General features: G+C 43.0%; 1 protein-coding gene and 1 long non-coding RNA gene across 3 annotated transcripts in view; both read left to right on the forward strand.

Annotated features, from left to right (window-relative positions):
* LOC116815473 (uncharacterized) overlaps nt 1-14,503 on the forward strand; it is an 83,200-nt gene that overhangs the window by 41,289 nt on the left and 27,408 nt on the right. The gene's annotated exons all lie outside the window — the stretch shown is intronic.
* LOC142045826 (uncharacterized) overlaps nt 1-14,503 on the forward strand; it is a 34,770-nt gene that overhangs the window by 1,936 nt on the left and 18,331 nt on the right. Inside the window, exon 2 of the mRNA XM_075059888.1 lies at nt 2,977-3,117. Within this exon, the coding sequence (XP_074915989.1) occupies nt 2,977-3,117 (141 nt within the window). The remainder of the gene's footprint in view (nt 1-2,976; nt 3,118-14,503) is intronic.

Consider the following 14,503-nt stretch of genomic DNA (forward strand, 5'->3'; position numbering starts at 1 on the left):
CAGATCAGTGTGATATAGGACCACAAAAAATAAAATGCCACAATCATAGTCCTATAGTTATTGTATAGTTTCACTACAAGGCAAAGTTTAGGTTGTTGGGAGGCATAACTGTGCCTTAACTGAATTTCCATACTTAACAGGAAGTAGCAGGAATCCAAAATTAAAAACCTGAATTAAAAAGGATAAGAAGCTACCAAATGTTGTGTGATGTATAACTAATCTGTAAAACTCTCTACCATAAAATAGCGTTGAAGGAAACCCTGGGTAAAATTAAAAAAATTCAACAATTGTATGAAAAAGGATGGTATTTGTAGTTGCACTGGGACTAGGAATCCTCCTGGTTCCCAGCATAAACTGGATAGTTGCTGGACTCAGGAAGAACTTCCTCCTTCTGATAATTTTTACAATTATGTTCATTACGGGAGAGTTATGCCACTAAATGCTGATCACTTCCAGAGACAGGCTGCTAGACTAGGAAGTTAGTAATTATTCCATTAATGAGCTATCTCATTAATTCAACCTACATGTCACTAAATTTGTTCAATCCATAAAAATCTTTGCTATTGCAAGTCTCCAGCTGATTAAAAAAAATAATTATCAATGGTTCAAATTTTCCTATTAAAACCATATGGAGAGTATGAGCTGTCTTAACACAGCAGTAAATATACTGGAGGATATCTAGATCTTAACTTCAGCTATTTCAGGCATTGAGTTCAGTGCTCCAGATGTCAAAGTGGAGTTTTAAAAAGTCCATTCAGACAGTTGTTTTGAAAAGGAAGCTAGTCCATATACACATAACTATATTATACATGGACATCATTTTCAGTATTCCAACTTATAAAATTGCATTTTTGCATACATTTAGTATAGGAATCATTAAAAATTATTTAAAGAAATATACTACTAAAATATTGTCAGAAAGTAGAATTGTATAAGAAAAGAACATTTAGGGCTGGTGTACACTACTGTTTAAGTCAATGTAACTTATGTCTTTCAGGGGTGTGAAAAAGACACCCCTGAGCGATGTAAGTTACATTGACCTAAGCATTGTCCACGTTGGCGCTGTATTGGTGAGAGATGCTCTCCCGCTGACACAGCTTCCGCCTCTTGAGAGATGAAGTAATTATGCCAAGGCAGAGCTGTCTCCCATCGGCATAGCATAGCTTCACCAGACGTGCTACAGCAGCGCAGCTGTGCTGATGTAGAGCTCTAGTGTAGATTTGCTCTTAAACAGCCATTTATATGTGGTATAAATTTGTCTTAAAATGATCTTCAAGCACCAGCAAGGTACCCTCTGGCTCTTATTGCACACAAGGGAAAACATTAGATTGAAATGAGCTTCTTCATATCTGCAGCCAACTTTGAAGGGGAAAATAAACATTAAAATGTGTATTCATTCTTTTAAAACGTAATTAGCAATTTAGTAGACAGATGCTAATTATCTGCAGACATCTGCAACATGTGATCTATTTTACTGTATTTGTGAATCTGAGTTAGAAAACTCTACAATGTAGTCTGATCATAATCAGCTGTTTCTCTTCTGGTTTGAATTTGAGAGAACTGTGTTAAAGCTCAGTTACACCTATAAATCCACAATCTTGTATTTTATAAAGTGAATCTCTGAAAACATAAAGCCCCAGATGCACTGTTTGCATATTTTAGACTTGATCCTACATCACTGAGGTTTCCTTCTTTCTGCTTGGTTAATTTACCCAAATCCAATACAACTCCATACATTTACATTACTTGTAGTATCGTATTAGTGAGAGAATCTATTCATGATCACTGCTTCTAAAGCTAGTTCTAATTGAAACAATTATTTTTCCTAACAGGGCCAAATTCAGCTGCCTTATAACTCCATTGACTTAATCACTCGCAGCAGGGCTCAGTTTGTCTTAGAGACTAAATTTCTCTTTCCTCATTTCAGTGCAGACTGAGAAACTTTGTTTGGATCTATAACTTGTTTCTGAACAACTATTTAATGAAAATCAAAGCTATACAATCACAGTTTTTGGAACTTCTGCTTAAAAGTAACATTTAATTTTTACCTTTATGACAAAATTAGTTAACAAAAATAAGCGCTCATTAATCCATTAACACATGTAAAACGCTGGAAATAGATTAGGCACTTAATTTTTTTAATTATTTTTTTTAATAATTTCTTGTTTTTCTTAGTCACAAAACTCCATGCCCAATACAAGCAAATTCTCTGGTCTCAGACTTGCATCTCAAATGTGTGCAGAAACCAAGCATATATAATACCTGGCTATTAAAAAATAAAAGATAAAAATTCACCTACTATAACTTTTAGGAGAAATGTGTTCATATATTTAATAGAGTAAATTAAAATATATTTAAATAAAATTCAGGCTCAATAACCCTTAGAAGTCATCCTTTGCTAGCAGTAACCACAGGGTGGTATCTGAGATACCACAGTTTATCACTATGCTTGGAGTCAGAGATGCCAGTGATAACTTTGTAGTTAAGAGTTACCACATGCTTATTTTTTAATGCCTGCTTTTCCTCTGTGGGCCCCAATTCAAGAAAATACTTAAGCATGTGCCTAACTTTAGACTTTTGAGTTGTATCGACGTAAATGAGACAACTTGTGTTTATGTTAGGCCTGGTCTACACTACGAGTTTATGTTGAATTTAGCAGCGTTAAATTGAATTAACCCTGCACCCGTCCACATAATGCAGCCATATTTGTCGACATAAAGTGCTCTTAAAATTGATTTCTGTACTCCTCCCCGACGAGGGGAGTAGTGCTGAAATCGACATTGCCATTTCGAATTAGGGTTAGTGTGGCCGCAATTCGACGCTATTGGCCTCCGGGAGCTATCCCATAGTGCACCATTGTGACCGCTCTGGACAGCAATCTGAACTCGGATGCACTGGCCAGGTAGACAGGAGAAGCCCCGCGAACTTTTGAATTTTAGTTCCTGTTTGCCCAGCGTGGAGCGCTGATCAGCACAGGTGACCATGCAGTCCCAGAATCAAAAAAGAGTTCCAGCATGGACCCTACAGGAAATACTGAATCTGATCTCTGTATGGGGAGATGAATCTGTTCTTTCAGAACTCCGTTCCAAAAGACGAAATGCCAGAACATTTGAAAAAATCTCCAAGGCAATGATAGACAGAAGCCACAACAGGGATTCAACACAGTGCTGCATGAAACTTAAGGAGCTGAGACAAACATACCAGAAAGCCAAAGAATCAAATGGATGCTCATGGAGGGAGGGGCGACTGATGACTGTGGCTATCCCACAGTTCCCGCATTGTCCAAAAACCATTTGAGTTCTAGGCTGAGCTCCCAATGCCTGAAGAGTCAAAAACACTGCTGCGGGTGGTTCAGGGTATACGTCGTCAGCCCCCCCCCCGCACCCCTTCCCTCTGTGAAAGCAAAGGGAAAAAAATAGTTTCTCGCCTTTTTTCAATGTTACCATATGTCTAGTGGATGCTGCTGGCAGACGCAGTACTGCAGCACTACACAGCAGCATCCCTTTGCCTTACCTTGCCTTGCCTTGCCTTGCGGACGGCAGACGGTACAGTATGACTGGAATCCGTCATCATCGTCCGTAGGTGCTCCTGGCTGGCCTCGGTGAGGTCGGTTGGGGGTGCCTGGGCAAAAATGGGAATGACTTAAGGTCATTCTCTTCTTTAAATTTTGTCTAATGGAGATTCAGTCCTGCCTGGAATATCATGGCAGCTAGAGGCTTCTTCCTCAGGCTACTCTCCCAGTCAGCAGCACTGTGCGGTCGCGCCTACCCCTTGCTACCAGGGCTCACAATCGGATACTTAGACCTCTACATTTTGCTGCAAATAAAAAAATTAAGCTGCCGTTTAGAACTGTCCCCCAACATACATATCCTGGGGCATTTTGTATTTCATCAGTGTCAACCAAAGGCGCCCACACAAATGGAGATTCAGTCCTGACTGTGCTTCTATTTTAGTGCTTATCACAGATTCCCATTTTCAGCTATAGGCTGAACAAGTGCAGAATGGTGGTTCACTCTACTTCGCTGTAAGCCAACTGCCCTCCCCTCCCCCCTTTGATCTCTGCTTGCAGAAGCAATAAAGTCAGTGTTGTTTCTTAGTCATGCATTTTTTTATCACTTCATCAAATGGGGGGATAACTGCCATGGTAGCCCAGGAGGGGTGGAGGAGGAGGGAAGCAATGGGTGGAGTTTTTGTAAGGGCACCCCTTAGAATGGCATGCAGTTCATCATTTCTGTGGGATGTCTGGGGCTCTGACCTGGAGCGGACGTTTGCCTCTCTGGTTCTTTAGTAGGCTTGCCTGATATTCTAGGCAGGACTGACTCTCCATTAGACAAAACTTAAAGAAGAGAATGTCTGAGGAGTCATTCCCATTTTTGTCCAGGCGCCCTCGACCGACCTCACTGAGGCTAGCCAGGAGCACCCATGACAGCAGCAGACAGTACAGTGTGACTGGTAACCTTCTTTGTGAACTTGCAAAGCAGCATACGGTACAGTAGGGCTGGTAACTATCTTTGCTAACTTGCAAAGGCAAGGGGATGCTGCTGTGTAGCGCTGCAGTACCGTGTCTGTCAGCAGCATCCAGTAGACATAGGATGACAGTGAAAAAAGGCTGAATGGGCTCCATGGTTGCTGTACTATAGCGTCTGCCCAGGCAATTCAGGGAAAAGGGAGTGAAATGATTGTCTGCCGTTGCTTTCATGGAGGGACGATTGACTGACGACATTTACCCATAACCACTCGGGACAAAATTTTGGCCCCATCAGGCATTGGGATCTCAACCCAGAATTCCAGTGGGCAGGGGAGACTGTGGGAACAATGGGATAGCTACCCACAGTGTAATGCTCCAGAAGTCGACGCTAGCCTTGGTACTATGGATGCACATCACCGAATTAATGTGCTTAGTGTGGCCGTGTGCACTTGACTTTATGCAATCTGTTTCCAAAAATAGATTTCTGTAAAATCGGAATAATCTCGTAGTGTAGACATACCCTAAGACACATGCTTAAGCACCTTGCTGAATAAGAGCCTGGGGTGAAATTCTGGCCTCACCAGGGTCAATAGGAATTTTGCCATTGACTTCAATGGGGAGTTCTTCCTGTATGTGCTTTTGTCTCTTTATATGCACTGCTTTAGCTCACCTTGATTTTTTAGGGCCTGATACAGTATAAAAAATAGAGATGGCTACAGCCTTAACATGAAAGGGTTAGTTTTTGTTTGCTTCTTTTTTAGTCAATGGTTAGATGTCTCAAGGGTCATGTAATTTACTGCAGATTTTGTAACACAGAGCAAATCTGGTCATTGTTTTACCTCTGCTTTTTGACATGCTTCCTATGACTCTGTGACCAGAAATAGCTTAATGCCAATGCTGCCTCCATAGACCTCTGGAACTCCCATTAGGTCATTAGTGGAAGATTTGGATAGTAACCATGTCTTTACCTAAATCCACAGAACAGCAGGGCAAAGGATTTGGAAAACATGGAGTGAATCCTGGCCCCAATTAAGTTAACAGGAGTTTTGCCATTAACTTCAGTGAGGCAAGGGTTTCACCCACGCTCTTTAAAACAAGATGAAGGAAATGTGTGCAGCCTACAGTGATGATGACTGAGGAGTCATGAAATTGTGTGGGCCGTGTAAGGATGCAGAAGTGGAGGCTAAAAAATTAAAAGTTTTATGGAGGAAACACTTAACTTTAAATGAGTAAAATTTTATAATTGTTTTCCTTTTCTAATTATTGTTACAACCTGCCAAGAAAAGTTGTGTTGTTTGCCATCATTAGAGGTAGTCAAGGCAAGAGCAGACAATATACCACTGGGGATGAGGTATTAAACTATGGAAACTGGCCTGCAACTGTTGACTAGATAACCCTGTGGATCACTTTGCCTTAATTTTTATGAAACTGTGAATGTCTTACTATCTTTGGAATAGCATTACCCAATAAATAATAATAATTAGTACTTATCTGAAACTATACAACCCAAATAGCTAATTGATAGGACACTAATCAACAAAGAATCATGGGCAGAAAAGGTGACTACTATAACTGTAAACTTTCAGTAACACAGAAAACATCGTGCAAATCTTTCACATAACTTTCTATCAGATAACGTTCTTTGGAGACTAGCTATTTGGGCTCTTGGGTTTCAGCAAACTTTGATTATTTTTCAGATAAAACCTACTATCTGAGGATATATCAGTTTTCATTTTGCTACTGTTCAGTGACATCCACTGAAAAATTACCATAATCTGTGAGTGAAAGAAAGGAACATCTATTCACCATCACATACATTAAGATTTCATTTCAAAGAGATATCAGTAACACTTAGTAAAGCAAGAGTGTGACAGTAAAACAAGAGTGTGCTGGGTGATGTATCTGTAGACGTAAGATGTAACAATGGTAAGACATTTCAAACACACCTCTATAGCAGCAAAGAACAATTAGGAACACACGTGAGCAAGCTGAGATTCAAAAGCATGAGTTCTTTCCAGCAAAGCCAACTGAAACTTCAAAAGGGTCATTCATACTTGTGAAAACTCCAGATGCATCATACCTAAAGAACAAATCTTTAGCATTTTTCTTTTTAAATACAACTACTTAACACTTTTGCTAATTATTGAACTCATGTTCAAATAGAGACTGTTGTTTAGTAAGGTCAAATAACCTTTTAATTTCTGACACTTAGCCTTATTAAATACCCAATGGATTTTTTAAAAATATCTTTTCCAATAAAATTATAGTTTGAATTTGATATTTTTCATTCCTGCCTCCACTACTTGATTTGAGACATTGGATATAGGTTCAGGCTGTGAATTCTGGAGCATCTAAGCTGGTTGGCACAGTGTAATTTTGTAGGTCTGTGTTTCAGCTAGTGTTATCCTGTGATGTGATCTCACCTCTGGAATCCATGTCTGTCACTTGTCACTTAGATGGTTCATTACAAACATAATGACATCCCTATGCAGTAGGAAAATATCACTATCCCTGTTATACGTATGGTGAAACAGAGACTCAGAAAAGTTAAGTGATTTGTAAGCTCATACTAAAAGTCAGTGTCACCAGGGCCATCTCTACCCATACACAAACTACGCAGCTGTGTGTCAAATTACCCCAAATTTCCCGGTGTTCTATGCAGCTGCGTGCTGCATCCAGTTCCAGTGGCCAGCCCAAGCCCCCGGATGGCTGAGCCAGCCCCTCATAGGCTGCACACAGCAGGGCCCAGGAAAGCTGCCTCTTCCCCTGCTCCACCCCTTTCTCTCAGCCCCTGCTCTGCCTCTGCCCTGTGTCTTCCCACCCCTGCTCCACCTCAACCCTGCCACCACTCTATCCCTTCCCCGCCAAACCCTGTCCCCTGTGTCTGAGGGGACTGCAGCAGGAGTCAGGGTCAGGCCCGCCCTGCACTCATCAGGCATTGGGAAGTGGAGCTACCCCAGCCCACTACACTATGCTGGCTCCCAGCCACGATGCCAGTGAGTGCTGGGGGGCAGTTCCCCTCCTTCCCCCAAGTCTGGGAGCCGGGGGAACAGGGCAGGCTGGGAGTGGGTCAACTGTTCCTTTGTTTCAGGATATATTTTCATTATGCAATAGAAGAATCTGTGTCTCATCAGTACTGAAAGTTTTAAAGTTCTAGACTTTGATATTTAGAAATATCCACATAAAATGATTGTTTTTATTTTTTCTTTAAATATTGCTTCCACAACTACCAAAGCCTATTGCAATACCATGGTATTTGTATTATTAGCAGTGCTGATGACATGCTAAAGCTGAGGCCAATCAACATAACAGCGAATTTAGACTGATGAACTACAATTTCTCCTCATATTGTGTTTCACATAGGGTCAAATCCTATAGACTAGGAATTGGCACCCTTCGGAACGCAGCCTGCCAGGGTAAGTCCCTGGTGGGCTGGGCCGATTTGTTTAACTGCCGTGTCTGGAAGTTCAGCTGATCATGGCTCCCAGGCCAATGGGGGCTGCGGGAAGCAGCACGGGGTGACGGATGTGCAGGCCGAAGGTTGCCGATACCTGCTATAGATCTTATTCAAGCAAATGTTCCATTGACCTCACTGTTACACCACTATCAGTTTCTGACTGGAATTCATGGTCTTGGCTTTAACTTATAAATGTTTTGGGACCTGGTTTGAGAGATTTCCTCTTTCCTTGTGCCATGATGACTCGGTTGAGATCAGCTGGAACTCCTTTGGAACAAACAGGAGATGGTTATTGGCAGGGCATCTTCCATGGAGGCTGTTCTCTGGAATTAGTTTCTTTTCTGGGTTCACCAGACCCTCCAAAGTCTGTTAACCTTCTGGACACATTGAAAGACCCATCTTTTCTCCCTTACATTTGTGTTTGAGTTTGTGGTGTTCTTACAGCAAGGATATTAATGAGATCCTGGTCTAGCTTTTCCAGCATAGATGAGCATTTTAATTATGCCACTTCTTATGGGGGAAAACATCTGTGTAAAATCTAAAATTCTACAAACAATTCAGAAACTATAAAGAAACCAGAACAAAGCATCCACATTAGCGATTTAAGACACTAAAAGGGGAATAAAATAAAGAATTAGCAATATGTAAATACAAATTTTTATTTCAATTTTTTAAAAAAGTAAATTATCTTTAAAAAAATTTTTTTTCATTAAAATTCATTATTATTCATTCTGTAAAGTCCTGAGCCTGACACACTTGCTCTAAGTAGTATTTACTGTAGTCCCTTTGATTTCTTTGGGACAACATGAGGAGTAAGAAGCTACTCAGCTTGAGTCGGGGTATGAGAATTGGGTCCTAAAGACTAAGTGTTGACTTTAAGGCACAGCCCATTGTAAAGAGCTGTGTGGAGCTATGGGAGGTATTCTATCTCTGTGATGCAGAATGCTTCCTGGAGCTCCCCAGCATGGCCATTATTACACACCGTTGAGGTGTGGTTTTCTCTCCCCCCTCCCGCCCCTCCCCACACACACAACATATGGCTCTGGAGAAGTCCCTGTATTCCCCTGAGTTCAGGGACTGCAGTTCTGCTTAGCGCTTATCCAGAAGATAAAGCTCTGTGTTGTCGTCTTATCTCTTCCCCTGAAGTGCACATCCATATAACGGCTTGGAAGAGTCTGGCCTTAAAGTCAGAAACTTCTTTTATAAACTGAACTAACTAACTAAATAAATAAATGGGAGTCCTTGCTGAGTAATGACTGTAAAGTTTGGCCCACACAGACTAGATGTTCCTTCTTCAACATGGGGCTTTATTGTTCCTTTTTAAGATATAAATAATCACCAAAAGAGGGCGAGCCAGTCATTATGCACCCTAGGGCTCTCCTTGGAAATGAATACAAGTCTTTAAAATATATATAACAATATGAGAAAAGAAGCCCAAGAATGTCATGAGAATGTAAACCAGGTTATCCTTGACAAGAAAAAGAAAGGTGCTTAGAAAACATTTGAGAATCTGATATATCAGTGCAAAGTCAGTTGCTTCTGGGAAGTGTGAGGAGTGGAAAGACTAGAATGGAGTGAAAACAGTTGTGGAATAATTGTATAAAGTGGGTGTGAGTACAGCAAATAAGCAACATGTGTATGTAAACTTACGGAAATTTATGGAAATGAACGCAAATTAAAACCTACAGATTTTTGGTTTGAAAGTGTTGGAAAATATGCAACACCTATTGTGCTGGAGAGGTGGAAAGAAAGATAAGATACAAGAGATGTGGTTTGTTTAGACCTCAACTATATTACTTAACTCATCTGGGAACTATTAGGCAATAACATACAGTGCAGATCATGATTCCTTCCTTAATCATCTCCACGTGATGGAGGGCTGTGATCACCCCACCACCACTCCACAGCTGGTCCCAGCTAGTATGAGGCTTAAGAGGTCGGGAAAAGGACTTGTATCCTTGCTGTACCAGACACTAGGCGCTTCAACCTTGTTCCTTAGCTTCTTTAGGGTAAGACTTCCCTTAAGTCCACTTCCAATTCCTGTTTATTAGGGAACCTTATCCCCTCTGCACTGGATACCTGCCTCAAAGATGCTTCAGCAATTAGTTTGGATGTTTCATCCTACCCCCCCAGCATGTTCGTCCCTAACATTGGGATAAAAAATTCCCCTCTCACCCCTATGGGTGGTATGTGTCTTCCTCAACCTCGGGTCCTCTACCAGACGCCTGGGAGTTTGAGGGTTCTGCGCGATATCTTAGCTGTTCCTAGCACTGCACTCTTCTGGACAGAGAGCTCTGATGTTGTTCCTGGGATCTCTTGGAGCCACTCACCCAGCTTAGGAGTCACAAGCCCCAGAGTGCTCCACCACCTACTGGGGACCTACTTTGGCTCACTTCACATCCTCGGTCTAGTTTCTTCTTTCAGCCCTGGTACTCTCCAGCTTTCATATTCCTTCTTCCTGAGTGCTGTCACTTGCACGGCTGAATACTCAATCACCTACCAGCTGTCTCTGGTCCTTGTCCTATACCTACGATGGTCGGTTGATTGGCCATACCTGCCTGTCCGTCTGGATCTGGAAAAGTCCTCGACAGAATCTTAGCCCTGCTCTCCACAACCTTCTTGGAATCTCCCATCTGGTCTTGGGAGGGTCTAGCCCATACGCACTGTGCGCAAGATTCCTGTACACAATGCCAGCCACTTGTGTGCGCGTTCAGTGTATCTGTCCCAGCCCTGCATCTTACATCCTGCACCATATGGTTGGACTTGGTCCTCTGAGCCTCTCTGCAGGCAGCTCTGCACCTTGGGTCCTCCTCAGTGTGATAGACTCCTGCTCAATGGATCTGGTGCTCATCTTGTCCGTGCTGCTAGTACAGATGCCTCAGTGCTGTCCTTATTAGTCAGCTCCTTCCAGCCACTGGAGGATTCCCAATGTCAGCCAACCTCAGCTCATATCTGCCGATGGTACATCCATGCAAAGGGTCTTGTATTGCCATGGCACTTCTTCCTGCTTGGTCCTATCTTCCGCATGTCTGCTGCTGCCTCAGGCATTCTCACAGCAAGCTCATCTTTGGGGGACATCTTACACGAGACTCCTCGATTTTCCGGGTTTACATCCAGAGACAGTGGCTTGACGCTCACGAGCCCTCGCCCTAACCTCTTTCTGCTGAGTATACAGTCTCGGGTGTTGACTGGGGTGGAAACCTCCATGCATTGTGAGAGCTTCCGGGTCTTCACACGATTCGGTGCAGCTCACGCATGCCATGCCTTGGCCAGCTCACGATACTGTGCAGGGTAATCTGATGACGCTGAGGCATATCTGTGATCAGGCGTGATCTTGTCTAGTGCCCACTGAAGTCTGGCGTCTTCATTACCTGTCCTATTCCTTGGTGATACTTGATGTTGCTGGTCTTCCTGCCTGCCTATTTGTTTCCATGTGACTGTGGGATGCCAAGGTACTTTGTAGCATGGTCTGTAATGTCTGCTAATGTGGCCCGCTGGTAGAGGTGTCCACCCGCATCAGTCTGACATCTCCTCTCATTTCACTAACCAATCCGACCGCACTTACTCCAGTCCGAATGACATCCCTGCATTATCGTCACTGTAATAAAACCTGCGTGTGGAATTTACTGAGAATCGATGCTCTTCATTTAGCATAGACACTTGATTGGTCCATCCCTGTAAGAGGAGGTGGCTGATGGTAGTTCCACTACCTGAATCCTGTACCACGTACCAGTCCTTTCGTGATTATCTGGCTGTAGGGGTTTAATCTATTCATGAAACAGCAGCAGGGAGATGTCATCACCTTGGTATATTGCATGCACTTGAATGGCCACTTGTCACCTGCCTTGAGTGTGACCTTTCTAGTGTTTGTCTTCCATAGTCCAAGAGTTCTTGATGGAAGGTCCTAGTGCCTGTTGACTTGTATAGCGTCAGACCATTCACAGATCCACGTGTGCGGCATTGAGTCGTAGAGCGTTTCTGTAGTCAATCCAGGCGGTGTCTCAAATTGGTCTGTCTAGACCTCTTGAGTGACTGCTCTATCTGTGAAGCACTGGTGTTCGCGCCAATGCCCTTCTGAGCTGTGCTCATGTACTGGCCCATATGGTCCTGTAGCTTGGCAGCTAATGAATTGTCTGATAGGAAACTTTCATGATTGTGGGAGTGCAGGTTATTGGCCGGTCTGTTTCCTTGAGGGTCTTCAGACAGGTCACTCGTCCTCCTTGTGTTAGCGCAGTCTGGGTGGGAGCTCTGATGCTAGCAGCTGGTTCATCTGTGCTGCAGGGCATTCATGCACTGCTGTTTAGTTTTCTTTTAAAGCCAGTAGGCTGTGCATCATGGTCTGGTCCAGGTGCTGTCAGCTCTTCATTTCTGACCCGCTCTGGATGTCTTCTATATCTGGTGACGGTGACTAGGTTCTGTTCTTGGGAGAATTGCTGTGCTCTGTTCTCAGGTCCTGAGCCACTTTGCACTGGTGTTATGAGTCTTCTCTTTCTCCCATATGGTCTTCCAGTACTGTTCAGTTTCTGCTGCTGGTGGCTCTGCTGTTATTGTACTGCAGTTGGGAGTACACCCTGGATGGTTCTTTGAAGAACAGGGCATTTACTTTTTTGGCCTCTGCTTCTCTAGTGTATCTCCTTAGCCTGGTGGCCAGTGCTGTGAGCCTTTCTTTAGCAGCCTCTAGGGCTTCAGATGGAGTCAGGCCCTTCTATTCTTTCAGTAGCTGAGTCTTATCCTTAATCTCTACATCCTTCTGTAGTTCCACCAGCTGACTAACTTCTTTCCGAGTCACCTTGATCTTATCCCTCCCAACCTCATTTTCCAGGGTGGGTACATACTGTTGTTGTTCTTGATCATGTAGCCAAGTATCTCCAGGATTACAGAGGCTATAGCGAATACCAGTTCATTGGTTTGAGTTATGGTGGTAGTAGGGATTGTCATGAGGGCTCTATTGGCATCTTCTAACATACGACCTGATGGTACTTCTCCACTGAGCCTTGGTAATCGGTCTCGAGGATTGACTGTAGCTAGTTTCTCAATGATCTTATGCCTCATATCAGCTGCTGTGCTCTGCAATGGAGGGGGTGGCAGTGAAGTTTCAGCTGTGGGCTGCACATCCACTTGTTCTTCCAGGTCTTCTTGAGTCTGGGATGTAATGTGGAGTTGGTCTATCTCAGCCTGTGAGAGCAGCGTCCTCTTTACTATGTTGAAGCATTGGGTAATTAGCTGTTTCTCAGTAAGTGTGGATGTAGGTCTTTTGTCCATCCATAGTCCCCCCATATGTTTCATATATCCCCTCTCATTAGGTCTACTGTTGTAGTAGCATTCCATCAATTCCAGGTTCTCTTGTCTCATCCATGAATGGTTTGTTCCAGTAGCCCACTTATCGTCAGGTTGTCCTGGTTCCTCAACATCTGGCGCAGACGTTGTTAATCCGGGCAACGTCCAAACTGGCATGACTCTCCTAGTTCGTGTCACTCTCATCTTTGAGGTAGGCAGGTGAAGCGTTAGGGGGTCTTTTGCCCAAGGACCCCTACTGGAAAGTTGGGTACCAAACAGGATTTGAACCCCGGTCTCCCGTATCAAAGGACAGCGCTCTTAACCACTACGCTATCCAGTCGCTCAGATATATATATCTTTTCCCCAGTCAAAAGGGGAATGCAAGTTAAAACACAGTTTTGGGTTTGCAAGTATTGGCACATATGCAATACCTATTTTTCCTACAGGTAGCACCTGTTTTTACTTAAAGACAGCCAACTTACATTTGACTTAAAATTTAATTTTGTAAAATAAAACCATAATAGCAATATGAATGTGTTCCCTTTCTGGAGAGAACCCCCCCCCCCCCCCCACATACTCTATAACAGCAATTGTTTTCAAATACATGAACATTCACCAGCATTGTATGGAACCCAAATATTGCAGTGCTATAGATTCTGAAGGGAAAACCGAGCATGTACAAAACTAAAACTGACATCACTGATTTTCATAGTTAATGGTAAGAGAATGTAAGTGGTGTGTTCATAGCATATACACAGAGAAGTTAGGTAAAAACATAAATACAGTTGCTGGAAGGTAGCAATATAACACTAGCTTATTTCTTAGGATAAAATAACCACAAGAACCCAAATACAGAGAGAGAAAAATCAGGCTGCTTCCTAAGGCAGCAAGTCACAACTCACCATATGATTGTCTAAGCTGGCTCTTTCCAGACTGACTGCTGCCCCCAGAAGCTTCACTACAGAGCCCCTAGCCTGCAAGCAAGATCAGAAAATGCCCCTCACTTGAAGTGACAGCTTGTCATTCCAATACAGTCCTCAACACACCACAGTAAGAAATAAACCAAGAAAATGAATAAAGTGATCTTTAAAAATTCTTTTAATAATCTAAGATGTTAGTTATTGGTAATGTAGGCAAAGAAGTGTATCTGCCTGCAACATATGGGATGAGATCTCTCCTTGCCCCTGCTCCGGCCTCTTTATGCTGGTAAAGCAGCCAGAGTGACGTAAAAGGGCCTAAAAACACTGGATCTGACTGGGGGAGAATTGTCTTGACCCTAGAATTGAGGAAGACAGACATCA

This window comes from Chelonoidis abingdonii, chromosome 1 (assembly GCF_003597395.2).
Source record: "Chelonoidis abingdonii isolate Lonesome George chromosome 1, CheloAbing_2.0, whole genome shotgun sequence".
Taxonomy (NCBI): Eukaryota; Metazoa; Chordata; order Testudines; family Testudinidae; genus Chelonoidis; species Chelonoidis abingdonii.